The 21,111-nt window shown below is 53.8% G+C and overlaps 1 protein-coding gene across 1 annotated transcript in view; it reads right to left on the bottom strand.

Annotated features, from left to right (window-relative positions):
• LOC138452729 (uncharacterized) overlaps positions 1-21,111 on the bottom strand; it is a 381,209-nt gene that overhangs the window by 324,698 nt on the left and 35,400 nt on the right. The window contains 1 exon segment of the mRNA XM_069605077.1: positions 20,020-20,029. Within this exon segment, the coding sequence (XP_069461178.1) occupies positions 20,020-20,029 (10 nt within the window).

A 21,111-nucleotide genomic window follows, 5' to 3' on the forward strand; every position in this document is an offset into this window, starting at 1 on the left:
GCGAGCAGGTTTCCCTCGCCCAGCACTCTGGGGGTACCCCCTGCTCACCTCCGGCACGGGTGATCTGTCCACAGGTGTTGGTCTGGCCGGAGACTCAGGCAGGCCCAGTGTTTCATCAGTGTCCTCTGGGAGCTCCCCGGGGTTGGGCTCAGGAGGCGGGTCGGTTCTTGGATCCTGTAGCTTCTTGAAAAAGCTGACATTGCGCGTGACCGCAGACCGGCCGTCCGATGCAGTTATCATGGACCCTTTGACCGCGACAACGTCCAACGGTTCTGGCTCATAGGGCAGAGAGAGCTTTCCGTGTGGATGTGGTTGCGAATGAGGACCTCGTCACCTGGTTCCAGTCGTTGTGGGCGAAGCCCTCTCCGAGCATTCTCCTGCTCGATCCGTGTTCTTCGGTCTGCCTCGACCTGCTGATCATCGATCACGCCCGGTTCCTTCTCCCCCACTTCAGGTAGCAGGCAACGCCTAAACAGTGCCTCCGCCGGGGCCACTCCAGTGGATGCGTGGGGCGTGGTGCGATAAACCCTCAGAAATTGGTACAACGGTCCCTGCAGCGGCTGTCCCTGCCACCTGGGCAATTCCAAAGGTCTTATTTAGAGTGCTCTGGAATGGTGCCCCATTGTCCGAGCACAACGTCTGAGGGAATCCATGGGCCGCAAATATTTTCTCCACGGCGACCACAACGTGCTCCACAAATTCCACCGCTGGATATCTTGAATACTCGTCAACTAGTACCAAGAAGTGGGTGCCCATCGTGGTGGATCCGAAGTCCGCATGGATGACCTCCCATGGTCGCGTCCCGCGAGGCATCGCCTCTATCTCCGGCTCCCGCTGTAGTGGAGAAGCCGCCTGACACCACACACAGGCCGCCACAAAGTCATCCACCTTGCGCTCGAATTCCGGAAACCACACCTTCAGCCTTGGGCGGGCCTTGGTCTTGGCGGCACCCTGGTGACCACGATGTGCCCGCGCAATCACGTCGCCCACCTTCGACTGGGGTACCACAATCCGATCACCCCTGAGCAGGAGCCCGGACGTTGAAAATGATAGTTCTTCCCGGACTTTCCATAGCTGCTCCAGCACAGTCCTGGCCTCCTGAGTGCGCCCTGCCAGGGCCTCCAGCACCGACTTCCAAGAGCCTTGCTGCATGGACTGCTTCAGAATGTTAAAGCACTCATCCTCAGCTGCCGCCGCCTCAAGCTCCTGAAGAGGCATGGCATTCGATGTCGCCGCCTCCACTACCACCCGGACATGTTTTTCGGCTTCCTCTGCGCAAGTGTCTGGGTCTCCTCCACCGGGTGCCCCCGGGTGTCTGGAGAGGTAATCGGCCGCGTTATTCGCCCCAGGCCGATAGACCAGAGTGACCCCATACTCCAGCAGGGCGAGCATCCATCTTTCAATCCGCGTGGGTGGCTTGGATGATGACCCCGCCAGGATAGGCAGCAACGGTTTGTGGTCCGTCACGACCGTCACCGGGCGTCCGAGGACATAGAGTCGGAAGTGCCGGCATCCCCAGAGAACCGCCAGTGCCTCCCGCTCAATTTGCAAGTATCGTTGCTCCGCCTGCGACAGTGCCTTGCTGGCGTATGCCACCGGGCGGATGCCCCCATCAGGGTCTACCTGGGTCAGGACGGCGCCCAGTCCGAACGGGCTGGCGTCAACGATAATCTCTGATGGTAACATGGAATCAAAGAAAGACATGGTGTCCTCAGCTGCCAGGGCGCCTTTGATGTCGTCAAACGCAGCCTGCTCCAGTGGGCCCCAGTTCCAGATCGTGTCCTTTCTCGTTAGTGCCCTGAGCGGTTCCGACCTGGAGGCAAGATTGTTGATAAACCGTCCACAGTACGTAACCATGCCCAGGAAGCTCCGTACCTCAGACACAGACTCCGGAGGCTGCGCCTTCTTTATGTCCTGCACCTTCTTGGGATCAGGAGACACTCCCCCCTCCTTGAACACAAAGCCAAAGAATTCTATGGATGGTCGCAGGAATTCACACTTTTCTTTGTGCAGGGTAAGGCCCAAGGACTGCAGTCTCTCAAATGTCTTTGCCAAACGCCGCAGATGATCGACCTCCATTCTCGCGAACACCAGAATGTCGTCGCTTATATTCAAAACTCCCTCCAAGTCCGCTAGGGCACCCCGGATAATATTCTGGAATACCTCCGCCGCCGAGGAGACACCAAAACTAAGTCTCTTGTAATGGTAGAGCCCCCGATGTGTGGTGAAGGTGGTGATATATCTCGACTCGGGGTGGAGGACAACCTGGTGATAACCCGCCCTGAGGTCCAGTTTCGAAAAGAAGCGAGCACCTTGTACCTCTGCAATGATGTCATCTATCGTCGGAGTGAGGTGCCTTTCTCTCCTGATGGCCTTGTTTGGGAGCCTCATGTCAACGCAGATCCTGACAGCGTCGGGCTGCTTGGGTTTTCGTGCCACTACTATGGGGGACACCCAGGGGGTGGGGCCCTCCATCTTCTCTATTATGTACAGATACACCAGGCTATCCAGCTCTTTATCGACATGTTCTGGAAGGTGAAACGGCCCCCTCCGATTCTTCAGGGCAATGGGCTGCACCGACTCATCAATGTGTAGTCTCACCGGTTCTCCAACCATCTGTCCAATCCCCTTAAACAGTGCCGCATATTTCTCCAACAAGTCATTTATGTCCTCCAAGTAGACAGAATACGCGAAAGTGACAATGCCAAGGGCCTCCGCTGCAGCACAGCTCAGCAACGTGTTGGTGCTCACAGGTGTCACATAGAACCGTGCTTTGATTTGAGAGCCATCATGCTCCACCTTGGCCACAAATGCACCATCCAGGGAGATAGGGTCATGACCACCAAAAGCAAAGATGCTGGCCCTTGGCGTAGCCAACTTGGGGGTTGGTCCATAACATCATAATGTCCCCGTGCCATTACATTGACGGATGCCCCAGTGTCCACGAGGACCGGAACGGGAGACTGATTCACCTCGATCACACACCTGGGCTGTCTCCTGTTCTTACTCTTCAGGACCCCCACACTCGAGACAAAGAACACATTTTCTTCCTCGTCCTCCTCCACTTCCTCCACCTGGGCATCCTCCTCGCTCTGATCTACCTGAGCGACGTTGGGCGGCCGACCCTGGCGGACAAAGCTTGCCCGCCCTGGGCCTCTCGGTACCAGCACAGGCGTGGCCGCCTTGCATACCCTTGAGAAATGGTTCCGGCAACCCACACCGTCCACACGTCTTTCCGGCCGCCGGGCACTCTGCTGGGTGGGGCAGGTCGTATCCACACTTTATGCAAATTTCCCCTGCCCTTCCGGCCCTCTCTCGGGGAGCACCTCCAGGCCTTCTGACACCCCTGCCGCCGCGCCACATCGCACATACCTCCTCAGTCTTGATGGAGCGCGACCCTGCCTCCATCTTGGTTGCTCTGGCCTCTGACACCTCATGGCACCTCCCCAATTCAAGGATGCACTGAAGCGTGATGCCTGGTTCTCGTAGCACCTGGCGCCTGAGCTTGCCCGATGAGCACGCCTGGATGAGCATCGTCCTAATCATGTCCTCTGCATCTCCCCAGGCGCAGGTTAAGGAGAGACGCCTCAGGCGTCCATAGAAGGAGTCCAGTGTTTCATCGTCCTTCTGCTTGACCGATAGCATGACAAAACGTTCATAGTCCACGTTGGCAAGAGGCAAAAAGTAAGCTTGCAGGGTGGCCTTCGCCTGACCATATGATCCATCCCCAGGCGGCAGTGATTCAAAAATCTCCTGCACGGACGGTCCCGCCGAATACAGCATGGTTGCTAGCCTGGTGTCATCATCCACCACCTGGGCCGCTCGAAAATACATGTCCAGACGGTCCACCCACCTTCTCCATCTGGGCCCTAGGCTAGATGGTGGGCCCGGCACATCAAACTCGGGGATGGGCTGCAGAGCCGCCTGGGTACGCACCTGGGCCATGACAGGAAGGATCTGTGGAGCAGCCGGCCCTGCCGCTGGCTGTACAAGAGGTGGAAGACCTTGAGGAGCCGCCTGAACAAGTGGAGGTTGCTGCACAGGCTGCCCTTGAGGTAGCGCACGTGGCGGGGGCGGAGGAGGCCGCTGAACTGCCGCTGCACCACCTTGGTCCGCAATGTCACTCATGAGTCTGAGCGCACAGGCACCCCAGCATGGAACACAGGGACCGCAACTCAAACTCCACAGTCACTGCAACACCTTGTGATGATGAAGAGGGTGAAGATCAGCGTGGCCACCAACCTGTTGATGAAGATGCACCACCTTGATGATGAAGAGGATGAAAACAGAGTGTATCCACCAGCCTGATGATGAAAGAGATGAGGATGAACTGTTCAGCTTTCAAATGTTCCAAAAATTAGAAGAAGAAAAATGCGTGGGTCATGTAGACCCTAGGCCCAAAGCCTTCTTTCTTGCTTTCACTCGATGTAGGAAACCCAAGGAAAAGCCAAAATTGAAATTAGGCATATATTCTTGCAGGTATGCCTTCCTGCTGTCAAACCGGAGCCTCGTGAAGTCCCACAGCTTGTTTGCCAAAATGGCCGCCAGCCGCGTGGGTAACGCACTACCCGCAGCAAAGAAACAAAGTGTTGCATCCACCTCGTTTCCCATCTAGCAAGGACGACACTTCCACACGCGTCCTTACTGTTCGGGCTTCCCGGTCACTCTGCGCGGCCGGGAAACGCCACATTTATTTATGTTGCACGTGGCGACGTGCAACGTCACGCCGCTGCGTGTGTGCCCGTCACCGGGCAGCGCCACACTCGTGATTGTGAGCCTACGCACTTGGGTCCCTGACAGCTTGCACACCAAACTTCCAGGGCATAAGTCCAATGCCACCGGATGGGGCCCTGGAAGTCTACAGCGTGCAGTACCACTGCACACCCTGCTTCCAGTGAAGTAACTGGGAGGCCCAGCCTGACATTGTGAGTACCTGCTCCTGACCAGCATATGGACCATTGAGCTCACCTGTTCTGTTATATGTAATAAAGCCAGTTGGAACTGTCCAAGCGTCCTGTCGTCCTTGGAGGCCACAACACACTTGTCAATCTTTTTATGACCATGTGTAAAAAAGACGAAGTGCAAAAAAAAAAAAAGTGGATCTCTGTTCCTGTCTCCCCCCCCAGGCCCTGCACCCGTACTCACCACCCTCCCCAATTCAAAACTCCATCAGTGGGTCCTCCCTTCCCCCACCAACCCATACTCAGCACCCTCTCCAATTGAAACCCCCATCACTGGGCCCTCCCTGTGCCCCCAGACACCCTGTACTCACCACTGTCAAGTTGACGCTGTCTTGGGAGCGGGAGTTGGGGAAAGGGAACTGACGTAGGGAGGGGAAGTGATGTGGGAGGGGGCGGGGGGAAAGGGCAGTTCAGTCTGGTGTGAGAAATAAAGAAGACGTGTTAAAGACCTCCTGTCTGCATATTATGTGCTGCGCGACGCACGCCCCAGTGCGAACTGCAAACATAACAATAGCGACGAAGGTGGGCAGCGTGGGAAGCGCGGCCGCTCTCATGATGAGAGTCTAACGGCCGCTCAGCACGCCATCCGACACACGCCAAAGCCTCACGGTACCCACACGAGCGCAGGAGCGGAGTGCACGAGGACATGGGCCTGCTCGAGTTGTCGGCTCTAATTTGAGGAAACCCGGGCTGCGGTGGTGAGTGCAGGAAGAGGGGAGGGGCTACCGAGAGCAGCAGGGGAAGCAAGGATCGGAGAGGCTCCCATCCTGCACGTGTCTAAAGCACGAAGGCCAACACAGTACACGGCCCGCTGTGACGGAGTGAACAGCACAGCACGCATAAATGCCAACATTTTGCCACAGCTGGGAGGGAGATTTTGTGACAGAAATCGGGAGAAGGGAATTTTCCCATTGGATTGAATTGAGGTTACAAATATTTTAGGAGGGAGAAAGTAAAAATGAGCAACATTTTTGATGAAAAAATCGGCAGACTCCCGCCTCAATCGAGAGGGTTGGCATGTATGCAGCACGTGCGCCACATGGAGCGGGGAGGCTCCCATCCTGCACGTGTCTACTCCCATGGAACGAGGAGCTCCGGAGCACAGTAAGTGCTACAGATCCCCACCCACAAGGCCAATTGACTCCACTGATGGTGCTCGTGCCACTCCTGGCGGCCATCCAATCACCATAAGCAGGCTGGGTCAGGGCCTGCGAAGGAGGGAGAGTGGAGCAGAGGAATTCCACACAGGATCCACCCCAACTTATGGTGCTCGTGCCATAGTGGCGGCCATCAGGGAGAGTGAGTGGGTGGCAAGCAGCCAGGAAAAGCCAGAAAGAATACCTCAGGCTAAGTTACCCCCACATTGTAGACACGCTGGCCACCCAGATGACAGGCGCTTTATGATGTTACTAACACCAGCAATATGGGTCGCAGATGGACCAAGTGGATCAGAGACTTTGATCTATGCATGGTAGCCACAGGGACAACCGCTGACGCCAGGCAAATCTGCCTACTAAAAGTGTTGGTTGGATCCGCCACACGTGATATCATCGATGAAATGCCCCCAGACTCCATAGACTCAATCTAAGTCCTCAAAGACGCGCTGGCCGCATTGCTCCACACACTAACGTGGATTATGAAAGACATCTATTCCACAGCACCAAACAATCAAAAGGGGAGACAATGGATGCCTATGTAATGCGACTGCGTACCAAGCTAAAACATTGTGATTTCGCCAACTACTCGAACACTGAGGCGCTGAGATCACAAATCATATCGGAATGCGAATCACAGACATTCTGAAGGAAACTGCTTCAAAAGAGTCGAGAGGGTCATTGACTCCCAAGTAGAGAGTTTTGGAAACCCAATTCCAGGAGAAAACCTGCACAGGCTCCAGCTGCAAAGGAAGGCTGAAGAGCTCTTTTGCTACAAATGCGGGTTTGAATACCCCCAAGAGGGAACGTGCCCCGCAGTAGGACAACGCTGTGCTTCCATGTTACGCTCACCTGGCTCCCACAGAGGCGTCGATCTGGACTGGACTGCTGCGGTCTCCACCAATGTGATGCATAGGGCTGAGATGACTGACTGGACTGGCCCACCTAGCTTCGTTTGCTTGGCCCGTAGGAATATTCTTCTGCAAGTGGAGAAAGGGAATTAACCATCCGTGGAGTTCAGCGTAAATCCCACCCACCCTGCTGTTCTCCCCACTGATCACCTTGGATGTTCCCTCTTATAGTCTCACCTGATGATTTGAAAAGATGAGCTCTCCATCCTGCATTGAGTTCAGGGGCGCGTAGATAACCAGTTGCTTCACTGTCTCGAAGGAATTGGTGAGTTCCAGGACAATATTGACTCTGATATTCCCGGCAAGACACCGTAAGTATGTAGTTCGTAAGAGTTCAAATGCCTGACTTTCACTCTTGTCCGATTCCTTGCAGGTTGCAGCTTGACCCTACTGAAGAGTTCCTCGTGGCAACCGGTAATGTTCTGGTAAGGATTTGTATTATCCAACACAGTTCGATAAAATAATGTCCATATGTAACCTGTTGCTTTCTCCCTTATTCAGGCGCTGAGAGAAAGTATGAAGTCTCAGGGAATAATGCCTCTGGCGGTAAAATCAGGTAAGTCTTTTGTGGTGAGGAGGGTTCCCCTTGTTAGTCCCTTGTTTCACCTTGCTGTCCTTTTGATTCCCCTTAGGGGCCGGGGTTCGGCTAGGATGCAGTGGAAGCTGCGCCGACCCGTGATGAAGAGTAGTACCCCCGGTGGTAAAATCAGCTAAGTCTATGGGGGGTATTCCTCTGTGTATTCCCTTGGCTCACCTTGCTGTTCTTGTATTCTCCTTAGGTGCCGGAGTGCGGCGGTAACATGCAGGAGGATGCGGTAAAATGTGAAGATGCTGCGAAGGCCGGTGAGATCAGCGCGGCGCTGCAGCAGGCGAGGCGACACGCATAAAACAACTTCTTTCTTCCAGCTCGAAGGCGCAATGGATCGGTAATTCAGGTAAGGATCAAAGGTATTGCTCTTGTTCTAACGTTTTCTCCTTCTTTCTCCCTTTTTCTAGGAGCTCCAAACTAGAGGCGGGCGTGGCCGAAGACTGGATGCAGACTTGCAGGCACAGTGAGCGTTACGCTGCTGGATGAAGAATAACGCGAAGCGTGTGCTGCTCTTCGGGCATGGTTTCAATAGCCTCCAAAGTAGTCCCAGGTAAGTATTCCTCCCCAGCCCCACCCGAGTAAAAAAAATAGTCCCTAGGTTAAATAGTCCCTTCCAAGCCTCGTTTGGCTTGGAGCTCTTGCAGCATGGTCTGCATCAGGTAAGTTTGCAGCATGATCTGCATCAGGTAAGTTTTAATCTATGAGCCTGGTGCCTATGGCGCCAGGACTGACTTTCCACATGAGCCTGGCGCCATAGGCGCCAGGACTGCACCCAAATAGCCCCTAGCGGGGGCTGTTGGGCTTGCTTGGGGTAACTTGATGCCTGCTTCCGGGGTTGCTGGACTTGGTCTGGGTCCCCGGGGGTAGGCATCATGACAGTGACCTTCAAATGGACCGACGACTTCCAGAAGGCGTTTGAAATCATAAGAGAGAGGGTTGCGAAAGCAGAAAACATGGCTTACTATGACCCCAGCAGGAAGACCGAATTAACAGTGGATGCCAGCCCTGTGGGCCTGGGAGCCATTCTTGCACAAGTAGACCCAAAGGATCCGTCCCAAACACACATTGTGGCCTATGCCTGCAAAAATATCAGCATGCAAAAAAATTGCTGAAAAATTGCCGTTTTTTGTGGGGACATTATTGCATGGAACATGCGGGTGACACCCCTGCAACCCCCAAACCCTTTATTTATTGTTTTTTTTGGCTGCCCCTGTCCCCATATATATGGTCACCCATATAATATCGCCACAACCTTTTCCCGGCGATATTATATATGGTGACCATATATATGGGGATAATATTACCTGATACCGCCAGCAGGAGTCTTTCCACCACCGAGCAGGCATACTCTCAAGCAGAGAAAGAAGGCCTCGCAGTTGTTTGGGCTTGTGAGCACTTTCATTTATTCCTGTACGGAAAGCCGTTTCGAGTCATCACGGACCACCAAGCCTTACTATTCCTGTATGGAAATCCCCAGGCCAAGATGCCACCTCGCATTGCCCGGTGGGGTTTGAGACTGCAAGACTATGCATTCGAAATCATACACAGGCCAGGGAAAGGGGAAAACCCAGCGGATTTTCTGTCCAGGAGACCACGGGAGGGGTGCGCACTGGAACCCTCCGTGGCTGACAGATACCTCAGGTATCTCATTCACCAGACCACCCCGGAGGGAGTAAGTACTGATATACTAGCAAGAGAGACCGAAAATGACCTAGCCTGCCGCATCATATGCGAGGGACTCGAGTCTGGACTGTGGCGAAGGGCAAAGGATAGAGGGAAAGCCGCAGGGGACGGGGTACGAGAGGACGTGGAGCGCCTCATACAGGTGAAGGATGAGCTAGCACTATCTGAGGATTATCTGCTGCTGAAGGATTGCAAATTAGTAATACCGGCAGCCATGAGAGCAAAAGTCATTGAGCTGGCCCATGAGAACCATCGGGGCATGGTCTCCACCAAGCGCATGCTCCGCCAGAAAGTGTGGTTTCCCCACATGGACACCATGGTGGAGTCGGCACTGAAAGCGTGTCCCACGAGCTGCCTTATCACCCCAAATCGTCACCCGGAACCACTGGTCATGTCCGAGCTTCCACAGGGTATATAGGATGCTGTCGCCGCTGATTTCTTCAGACCCATCGCGGGAGGGAGATACGTTTTAGCTGAGATGGATGAATACTCCCGGTACCCGGATGTTCAATTAATATCCTTGACGGCAGCTCACCATGTCATCCCAGCTCTGGACCACATCTTCTCGGCCTATGGAGTGCCGAAGGTGCTCAAGACAGACAATGGACCCACATTCTATGGGCATCAGTGTGGGGACATCACATGATCGCGGGAGCGCGATCTCACGAGATCTTGATGCAACGGGATCTCGCGAGCCCGCGCTCCATGACAAAACATAAGGGAGAACGTTGCCGCCAGTATTGGCAGAGCGCCAGACCAAGAGGTCTGCACACAGCGCTGCTCCTGTTAAGGAGCCACTATAAAAGAGGCCCATAGAAGTCTCTACAGTCCAGCTTCCAGGGCTATGTCCAATGCCTCAGGAGGCCACATGGGGGCCCTGGAAGCTTACAGCGTGCCATCCTTGAGCACACCCTGCCTCCAGTGAAGAAACTGGTAGGCCCAGACTGGAACTGTGAGTGACGTCCCTGCCCTGCTCAAGGACAAGTTATGCCCACCAGTTTGTCTGGTTATTAAAGACAGTTAAGACCCATCTGAGCGTCTTGTCGTACTTAGAGGCCACTACATAATTGGCGATGAGGATACCAAAAGACCCACGGGCCCACTATGCAAGACGCCACACCGCCCCCTGTGTTCCTCCCTTCACCTGGGACCCCGGCAATTCCGTGGATGCAATGGGAGCCCCTTTTCACCACGGATCTGGAGGCTGTGGGCGGCACGGGATATGCCCCCGCCAGGAAGAAGGCGATGCTGCTGAACGCAATGGGGGTTGAAAGTCAGCGCATTTTTGCCAGCTTAACAGCCATACTAGTAGTCGATGACGACGACGACATCTACAAGGGGGCGACCCGTCGCATTGTGAAGAGGTTCACCAATAAGGAGAACGTGGTGCTACACAGGCTGAGGTTCTACACCCGTAAACAAGAAGGGAGCGAACCCGTGGACGACTATATCACCAGGATGAGGGAGATGGCTTCTCTTTGCGCGTTGGCTGAAAACGCAGAAAAAGATATCTGCGACATGCTGGTCGATCACACTCACTCCAGGAAAGTGCAGGACAAGTTCATCCAAGAAAAAGAAGTGACCCTCGACAAGGCCATCCAAATTGCCAGGGCAGAGGAAGAAACTTCCAGCAGGCGCAAAGAGGCGGGAAGCCACCTGCCCGTACCCGAACTTGCGGCGCTGCAATGGAGAGGGCGCAGAGACAAGCAAACCCGCAACAGCCCCAGAGACAAAGGCCCCAGACAAAAGGATCGGCAGAAATGTTATAGATGCGCCAGTACCAAGCACATGGCGAATGATCGTGACTGCCCCGGCAAGAATAAGGAGTGCTCCAAGTGCGGACGCATTGGTCACGTGGCCCCGGCATGTACGTGGCGTGAGAAAACCATTTCCCGCATTGATGGCGACCGCGCCTCAAGCGATGATGACGAGCTACAGGACAGACCCATGGTCATCATGGTCAACGCCCTCCACGCCAGGAGAGAAAAGCCCCAGTGCAACATTAAAGTGGACGGAACGGAAACATGTGTCATGGCAGATTCGGGATCAGACCTCACAATCCTCCCCATCGACACGTATAAGGAAATGATGGGACAAGCACAAGTGGAAATCAAAATGACCAGGCAAAAACCGACGGTCTTCGGAGGTGCAACTGTCAACCTGCTGGGCTACATCAGAGCCCGGATTGATTTCAATGGGAGGTCTACCACCACCAAAGTGTACTTCTCGCCCAAAGGCCCATCCGTGCTTGGATGGGACGATCAACATAGACTCAGCATTAAACTGGATACCAGCACTCCGGAACAGGTACTCATGGTCTCCTCAGGAGCAGTGCAGAATTTCAAGGAGATGTTCCCTAGCCTGTTTTCCGAGAACCCGGGGAAAGTGAGAGACTTGGTCCACAAGATTCGTTTGAAGCCCAATGCGGTGCCGGTGAAACACAAGGTTAGAGCAGTACCTGCTACGGCGAGACCTGCATTAGATGCCCACCTTCGGAAAATGGTTGAAGAAGGAACCATCGAGACTCTGGAATCCTCCGAATGGTTGAGTCCAGTGGTTCTAGTTAAAAAGAAATCCAGCAATGACCTCCGAATATGCATCGACCTGAGAAGCCTGAATCTCGAGGTTGTCACCGATAGCTTTCCGCTCCCCAGCATCAGCGAAATTGTCCTCATGATGAAAGGGGTGGCAATCTTTTCGAAGCTGGATATGCGTGACGCCTATCACCAGATTCCTCTACACAAGTCTTCACGCCCCCTGATGGCGTTCATCACTCCGTTCGGCACCTTTCAATATACCCGCATGCCTTTTGGGTTGTCTTCGGCAGTGTCTGCATTCCAGAGGAAGATGAATTCCCTACTTAAAGGACTCACAAATGTTTCATTCTTTCAGGACGACATCCTTGTGTACGCCAAGGAAAACGAGACACATGACAAAGCACTCAGGGCAGTCCTGAGCAAGCTTCAAGACGCAGGCGTCCATCTACGCCATGAGAAATGCGTTTTGGGAGTGAGCAAGGTAAAATACCTTGGGTACTGCATCTCAAGCGAAGGGGTTAGGCCCAAGAAGAATCTTATGGAGGCCATTACAGATGCCCCGTTCCCGATGTCCAGAGAAGAACTACGCTTGTTCCTGGGCCTAGCCGAGTACTACGCAAAATTCGTCCCAAGGTTCTCCGAAACCACGTACCCCATGATGGAGCTTCTGAAGAAGGGGGCAGATTACTCCCGGGGGCCAGAACAGAATGAAGCCTTCACTGAAATCAAAAGGGGAACTCTACACGCACCATGCCTAAAACCGTTCAACCCTGAATGGGACACCTGTATCACAACGGACGGCAGCGCATACGGGCTGGGGGCCACCCTGACCCAGAAGAAGGGCGACACTGAAAACATTGTGGCGTTTACATCAAAAGCCCTATCATCAGCGGAGCATAATTACTCCACCGTTGAGAAAGAAATGTTGGCATATGCCTGGGCCGTCGACTATTTCAGATCTTATGTTTGGGGCACGAAATTTAGACTGGTCACCGACCACAAACCCCTCATTCACATGTTGAGCCCGGGCGGCACCAAGACTGCCACCCCGAGACTGGCCAGGATCGCTGCAAAACTGCAAGAGTACACATACGAGATAGCCCACATTGCTGGTTGGAAAACGCGCAAGCGGATTGCATGTCCAGGCTCCTCAACCAAAATGCCCCTGGGACCACATTCTTGGAAGATGAATGTGTCGTAGCCTCTATAAGTGACTTGAGGAACGCCGAGTACATGGATCTCAGTGAGCGCCACTGGCAGGAAGAGTTTGAGCAGGACGATGCTCTAAGGCGCGTAGCAGCCTGGGCCCGCGAAGGCTGGCCTGACGAAAGAGCAATCCCTGAAGGCCTACATCCATACTGGAAGGTGAACGACGAAATCACCACCATGAACGGTCTCATTCTGAGAGGCGACCAAGTGATCCCGCCCAGCGGAATTCGCAAAGTGATCCTGTGCAGAGCACACTCAGGCCATCTGGGATGCAACAGGACCCGACGCAGGATACGCAAAACCTACTGGTGGCCAGGCATGGATCAGGACATACGACAAATGGTCGAAAGGTGCCATGAGTGCACAAACAGTGACAAGCGTCTGGCTGTGAGACAAGCCCCAATGCTGCCCACCGAAGTCCAAAAAGGGGTGTGGCGCAAACTAGGGTTGGATTTCATCGGGCCTCTGGACAGCATGCCCCCAGAACATAAATATGGGATAGTCACGGTTGACTATTTCTCCAAATGGGTCGAAGTCGACGTCACCTCGGACATCACCACAAGCACAGTCATCGAAGCACTCACCACCATATTCCAGCGCGAAGGCCTCCCCGAGGAAATTGTGACGGACAATGGAGTCCAGTTGGTCTCTCGAGAGATGGAGAAATTCCTCAACCTCAACAACATTCGGCAGCGGAGAGCAAGTCTCTACCATCCACAGGCCAATGGCCTGGTCGAGCGGGCGAACCGCTTAATCAAAGGGGCGCTGCAACTAGCGCATGCCTCGGGCCTAAACCCGTACAAGACGGTCAAGGAGGCTGTCGCAGCCCACCGCATCACCCCCAATGCCATCACTGGCGTTTCACCTTTCCATCTGCTAAGGGGGAGAAGGGCAGCATCCACACTGGTACCACCTTGGCTCCATCAAGTGAGGGCTGACGAAGATGTGGACATGGAAGATGTGGTTTTCCGTATGCAGCGTAACAAAGAAGCCATGAAGGCTCAAGGGGACATGCGTCGAGCTGCTCGGAAGACAGCAGTTAACAAAGGCGACCTGGTAAAGATACGTCTTCCTCACAAAGACACTTCGACCGGCTCCAGATACAGCAGTCCCATAGAAGTAATCGAGAAAGGGTCAAACCACATCTGCACCAGCGACGGAAGGAAATGGAATCTAGAAAGGGTGGCCATGTACTGCAGAAAAGAATCTGTTGAGCAGCCACAATGGGAAACCGGAGAAGACCCAGACCAACAAGAAATCCCTCACCAGTCAGGACGAGATGCCTCGGAGTCACTCTACGGCGACGAGTTCTCAAGTGTCCACTCCCCAACTCCACTCAGGGAGTCACAGCGAAGGGCAAGACAAGGAGAACCTGAATCACCCGCACCTCCACACAGCCCTGCCCCGTTTCCGGATCAAGGCAGACCGCAGAGAGAGAGAAAAGGAAACCCAGCAAGTTTGCAGACTTTGCCATGGAATTACCTTCTATCCTTTTTCCAGCAAAGGAGGTGTGTGGGGACGTCACGTGATCGCAGGAGCGCGATCTCGCAAGATCTCGATGCAACGGGATCTCGCGAGCCCGCGCTCCGCGACAGAACATTGGGGAGAACGTTGCCGCCAGTATTGGCGGAGCGCCAGACCAAGAGGTCTGCACACAGCACTGCTCCTGTTAAGGAGCCACTATAAAAGAGGCCCATAGAAGTCTCTACAGTCCAGCTTCCAGGGAATATGTCCAATGCCACAGGAATCCACATGGGGGCGCTGGAAGCTTACAGCGTGCCATCCATGAGCACACCCTGCCTCCAGTGAAGTAACTGGGAGGCCCAGACTGGAACTGTGAGTAACTTCCCTGCCCTGCTCAATGCCCACCAGTTTGTCTTCTTAATTAAAGACAGTTATGATCCATCTGAGCGTCCTGTCGTCCTTAGATGCCACTACAATCAGTTTGCCCAGTTCGCCGAATACTTGGGGTTTCACCATCGGAAGATTACCCACCTCTGGCCCCATGCCAATGGGATGACTGAGCGCTTAATGGCGTATCTAAAAAGAGCCCTACAGATTGCCAGGTTGACGGGACAGTCATACGAACAAGTGCTGAATCAGCTCATGAGAGATTACCGGGGGACACCCCACATCACCACGGGGAAGACCCCGGCGGAACTAATTTTTGGACGAAACTCCCAAACGAGAATTCCCCAAGCCGGTGAAATCAGCCAACCTTCAGGAGGTGCGGGAGCGGGATGAGGCAGCGAAGGCCCGCATGAAAGAGTATGCAGACACCCGCCGTCGGGCACAAGCGCCGCAGATAGAGGTAGGAGATGTCGTGGCAGTCAGGCAGCCCATGACGCACAAACACACGTTGCCATTTCGAAGGGAACCTCTACTTGTCACGCACAAGAAGGGTTCTATGGTAACGGCTCAAGGTTCGGAGGGGTCAGTTAGGCGGAACTCTTCCCACTTTAAGGAAATCCCACACCTGGGAACCAGGCGCCAGAGTGGGTGGGTGCAACCGCACCAGGACTATGAATCGGATGACCCATACCAAGGGGATCAGTGGGACTCTGAAGAGTCGGATCAGGAATGTCTGAAGGAGAATGAGGGTGTTGGACAGTCCCCAGCAAGTTGTCATGCACGCCCGCGGAGAGCCCGGAACAGACCTCGCCGATGGATTGAGGAAATGGACTTGTGAAGAGTCTGGTAACTGTTTAAAATGGGGGGGGTGTCATGTTGACGTTGCCTTGGGAGTGGGTGGTGGGAGTTGGGGAAAGGGAACTGACGTAGGGAGGGGAAGTGATGTGGGAGAGAGGCGGGGGAAAGGGCAGTTCAGTCTGGTGTAAGAAATAAAGAAGACGTGTTAAAGACCTCTTGTCTGCATATTATGTGCTGCGCCACGCGTGCCCCAGTGCGAACCACAAACATAACAACCACCCTCCCCAATTGAAACCCCCATCACTGGGTCCTCCCTGTGCCCCCCCCAACCCGTACTGACCACCCTCCCCAATTGAAACCCCCATCACTGGATCCTCCCTGTGCCCCCCCTGACCCGTACTCACCACCCTCCCTGTTGTGTCCCTATGTGGACCGCCTCACGCTCTGAACCGCAGTCGTCCTCCATACCATGCAAGGAGAGGCGGACACAGGAGCTGGGGTGCAACACAACTTTAATCATGAACCCAATACTAGGAACTGTCTTTTCCCTTCCCCTGCTTCCTCCTCCCCTACCCGCTGCCGCGGGGCCCTCCCCACGTGATATGAGGGCGGCGATGCCACCACACCGCCCCGTTACTACACATGAAGTCGAAGTCCTGTCTTCAATTCATTTCCTCAATGAGCCAGGTGGGGTTTCTTTCTGGCTCTCTGAGGACGGATGTCCACCCCTGCAGATTGGTCTGGAGGTGCCGCAGGTGGCATTTCATTTCCGGAATCTTCTCTGTCCCCTTCATACGATGTATCCCAGATGTGGCTGGCATCAGGTGAACGAGTCTCTGAGGCAAGTATGATCCCTGGCATTCGCCTGAAGTGGGATGAGTTACTTGTTGTAGATTTTTGTTCTCCTTCCGCAGTGATGAGGGATCCTTTTGTCTTGACAACCGTGAGGGGCTTCTCATTGAATGCGGCCATGTTCTTGCGACTTTGTGGTTGCCTGACTATGACGATGTCCCCGGGTGCCAGGTCTCTTTCCTTGGCCCGTCGTCTTTTGTCAGCGGCCCTTTTCATGTCTTCTTTCATGAAGGCATCTTTCCTTCGCATTTCGGGTCGTTTTCATATCGGTCTTCATCTGCTGTGATGTGTGGCAGTCTTGTCCTGAATGATCTTCCGAACATCAACTCTGAGGGTGTTTTCCCGGGGGTGCTGTGTGGGGTATTGCTATAGTCCCGCATTAGTTGGCACAACAGTTTTTCCACGGCTTCCCCCGTGGAAAAAGCGCAATTTGAGTGGTGCGCTTGACGTTACTCATAAATCTCTCTACCATGCCATTGGCTTGTGGCCACAAAGGTGTTATTTATCGATGTTGAAAACCCATGCATTCTGCAAAGGTTTTGAAGTCCTGCCCTGTGAAAGGGGGCCCATTATCAGTCTTCACGACTTTGGCAACGCCATAGGTGGCGAACATCCTGTCTAGCGCAAGAATGGCATGGTGAGCTGACATGGACGGTACTATCTGCAGGTCCGGGTATCGCGAGTACTCATCAACTGCCACTAATATGTGCTCTCCCCCTTCCATTGGCCCAAAGTAGTCAACTGCTATCTCTTCCCATGCCCCTTCGGTAAGTGCTGTCATACACAGTGGCTCAGGCGCAGTATGAGGTTTTATGACTGCACAGGTGGGGCAGTTCTTGAGCAGTTCTTCTACTAGTGAATCGAGGTGGGGGAACTATAGTTTTTATCGTAACATTCTTTTTGTGGACACTACACCCGTGTCCTTCGTGGGCTAGCTCAAGGACCTTCCGTCGCAGATTGTGGGGTATCACGAGTTTGGTGCTTTTGAGTAGCAGTCCCACGTCTGATTTTGCAAGTTCCTCCTTTACAGCTAGAAAACACGTGAGGCCTTGTCCTATTCCTTCACTTACTGTTTCTTTGAGTTGTTTCGCCTGTTTCCACCGACCCGTCTCCAGGCATCTTAGTATGATTTGCAAGCCTTGGTCCGTGTTGGATTCACAAATTATTTGGTCCATGTCGAGACCCTGGGGTGTGTTGCTTTGGATGACGTATCGTATGTATTGACCTGCAATGGACAGCTCAGGCTTGCATCCTTCTCGTGGGTGACGTGAAAGAAAGTCTGCTGGGTTTTGCTGTTTGCATGGTCTGTGTGTTATGGTGAACTGGTAGTCCTGGAGGCGGAGTACCCACCTCGCTATTCTGGGCGGCATCTTGGTTTGTGGGTTGCCATAGATGAAGATCAATGCCTGGTGGTCCGTGACTACGGTGAATGGCTTTCCGTAAAGAAATAGATGAAAGTGTTTGCAGGCCCAAACCACTGCTATGCCTTCCTTCTTGGCTTGAGAATATGTCTGCTCGGTCTTGGACAGGCTTTGGCTGGCATATGACACTATGTGTTTGTCATGTCCTTCCTTTTCATCAAGTTGTGTAAGTATGGCCCCAAGGTCTACTGGACTCGCATCTATGATGAGTTCTGTGGTTCTCCTGGGATCGAAGTAGGCCATGTTCCTGGCGTCTATTAGGAATTCGGCTGCTGTTTGGTTGATTTGGATCATGAGCATTGGGCTGTGTTCCTTCACCGTGTTGTTTCCTAGTGCGTACAGATAACCCTTTTTCCATGGTTCCTCTTGGTGTCTCTCATTTCTCCAGGCGTTCTCTTCCGAGGATGCACTTGATGCGCTGTCGGACAGTGATTGTTCTACGAGGTACCTGACGTACCGCCATGGTCTCCTCCTTTGTCTGGATGCTGGAGTCTTGTTTTCTCTCCACTCTCTTTTTTCTTGTCTTCTCTCGGGTTGCTCGTCGCGGTTTCTGTGACGTGTCGTAGGGTTGGTGTGTCGTCCGGAGTGGGGTTTGCTGACATTGCTCCTGTTCCGGTGCTGATTTTCCGTTCCTCCCTGCTCGCCGCATTTTGCTGCAAAAAATCAGGCACACAGTTTTGTAGTGATTTTCCCCTCCGCAGGCAGGGCATTGCCCCTCATGGGGGTACTCGTGCCCACACCTGTAGCAAAATGGGTCGCTGTTGTTTCTTTGGACACCTTCTAGCTTGTTAATGTTCTCTTGCTTCCCCATGTGTGATTTTTATATCATCGAGGCCTTCCGCCTGTGCTGCCAGTGCGGCGTCCGAGCGAGCCAGGCGTAGTATTTCCTCCAGGTTGTGTGGCTTTTGCAGCAGTAGCTCCCTGAAGTCAGCGCTTCACCCTGCTATGATCTATGACCGAAGGGCTTCTTCGTTTGAATAATTGTTGAAGTCACAGTGTTTCATTGTCAGTCTTAGCCTCATATCAAATGCGTCCATGGTCTCACCTTTCAGTTGTTTTGTGGTGTGGAAGATATGCCTTTCATAGTCCACGTTTGTGTGGGGTGTAAAATAGTCGGTGAGGGTTGTCTTTAAACTGGTGTAGGTGTCTAGGTTGCTTTCTGGTATTTTATCTAGAATGTCCCGCACATTTGAGCCCACTGCGTGGTTGAGTAAGCTGTGTTTCTGCTCATCTTCTATGGGTCCTACCGCTTTAGGCACACCTCGAAGTCCGTCAGCCACCTTTTCCATCGTGATCCCAGTGTGCTGGTGTCGGTGAGGTCAAAGTTCGATGGTAGTTCGGGCAGAATGCTATCCGACATTATGTTAGGGAGTGATATGGCCGGGGTCACTGGAACAGTCAGTGACTCCTCTTCTGAAATGCTCATGTGGGGATACTCAGAAGGTGTAATCACCAGGCTGGTTTATATATATTTTGTCTTTTTTCTTTTTTTTCTTGCCTCCTGTGCCTGAAGAGGTTCCCGGCATATTTCCCTATGGGTAGAATGAGGTCCAGGTGGGGGTGCTGTAGTGGTGCAGTTGTTCAGGCTTTCCCGCCTTGCGCTCAGGCCTTTGCGACCTGTGATTGATTTTGGGGGAGAACATTTTTCTCCGGTGAAGTGGGGCCCAGGCGGGGGCGCTGTGTCCAGTGCTGGTGGGCGGGTCTTGTCTGCTTTGTTTGTAGGCCTTTGCGGCCTTTGCGCTCAATTGTAGGTGGGAGAATATATATCCTCAACCGCTGCTGGATGCCAAGAAGATGAAACGGGGAGCGTGCTGCTATCTTACCCGTTTTTCTGCTCGATCGGGATGACCACACCTCCACCGCTCCTCGGTGACTCTGCGAGCCGTTGCTGTTGGCAGGAGCATCTCTCCTCGACCACCCAGAGCTTTGTAAGTGGGGAGCCGCTGCTCTACCTGCAGATGTTTCTTGCTGCCGTCGGCAGGGTCACGGCCCTGCCTGGATTCATGCAGGCAGGGCTGGATTCATGTGGCCAGCTGGCAGGGAGCCGTTGCACCCCTTCCTGCCTTCCTCGTGTGCCGCTCACAGTGCAGGCAGCTCGCGTCTCCAGTGGCGCCCTGTCAGACGTGCCACGAGCGCAGAGCCTCCGAGGTGGCTGGCTTGGTGTGGCTTCCGATCCGCCTCGTCGCCAATGTTGTGTCCCTATGTGGACCGCCTCACGCTCTGAACCACAGTCGTCCTCCACACCATGCAAGGAGAGGCAGACACAGGAGCTGGGGTGCAACACAACTTTAATCATGAACCCAATACTAGGAACTGCCTTTTCCCTTCCCTTGCTTGCTCCTCCCCTTCCCGCTGCCCCGGGGCCCTGCCCATGTGACATGAGGGCGGTGACGACACCACACTCCCCAATTCGAACCCCCATCACTGGGTCCTCCCTGTACCCCCCGACCCGTACTCAACACCCTCCCCAATTCAAACCCCCATCACTGGGTCCTCCCTGTACCCCCCGACCCGTACTCAACACCCTCCCCAATTCAAACCCCCATCACTGGGTCCTCCCTGTGCCCCACCTACCCGTACTCACCACCCTCCCCAATTCAAACCCCCATCACTGGGTCCTCCCTGTGCCCCACCTACCCGTACTCACCACCCTCCCCAATTCAAACCCCCATCACTGGGTCCTCCTTTTCCTCCACTCCACCTCACACCTCTGTGTTTTACAACAGTTCAATCAAGACTGGTGAAAACACAATGAAAGAAAATGCATTTAAATGACTACCATGAGTCTGTCATTGCACATCATGCAGCTTTAAGCAGCACCCACCTTCCAGCTACACAGCATTCGCACCTCTTAAGGGACATGCCCAGGACTATAGCCACCTCACCTTTACCTGTAAAGACACTGGGCCTCATTACGAGTCCGGCGGTAACCGTGCTGGAAATTCCGGCAGGTTACCGCCAGACCCGTAATACCATTCCGCCTCCGTGACTGCCGGAATCACCGGGGCATTACAATTCTGTTAATCCCCATTCCCATGGAGTCCCATAGGACTCCATGGGAATGGGGAAGTGGAAACACTGGCACCATGCTGTAATGGTGCTGGTGTTTCCATGTCCGCTTGCAGGCGGGTGGTGTTAAACCCAC

The sequence above is a fragment of the Ambystoma mexicanum genome, chromosome 4p (genome assembly GCF_040938575.1).
Source record: "Ambystoma mexicanum isolate Mex_15411 chromosome 4p, UKY_AmexF1_1, whole genome shotgun sequence".
NCBI lineage: Eukaryota > Metazoa > Chordata > Amphibia > Caudata > Ambystomatidae > Ambystoma > Ambystoma mexicanum.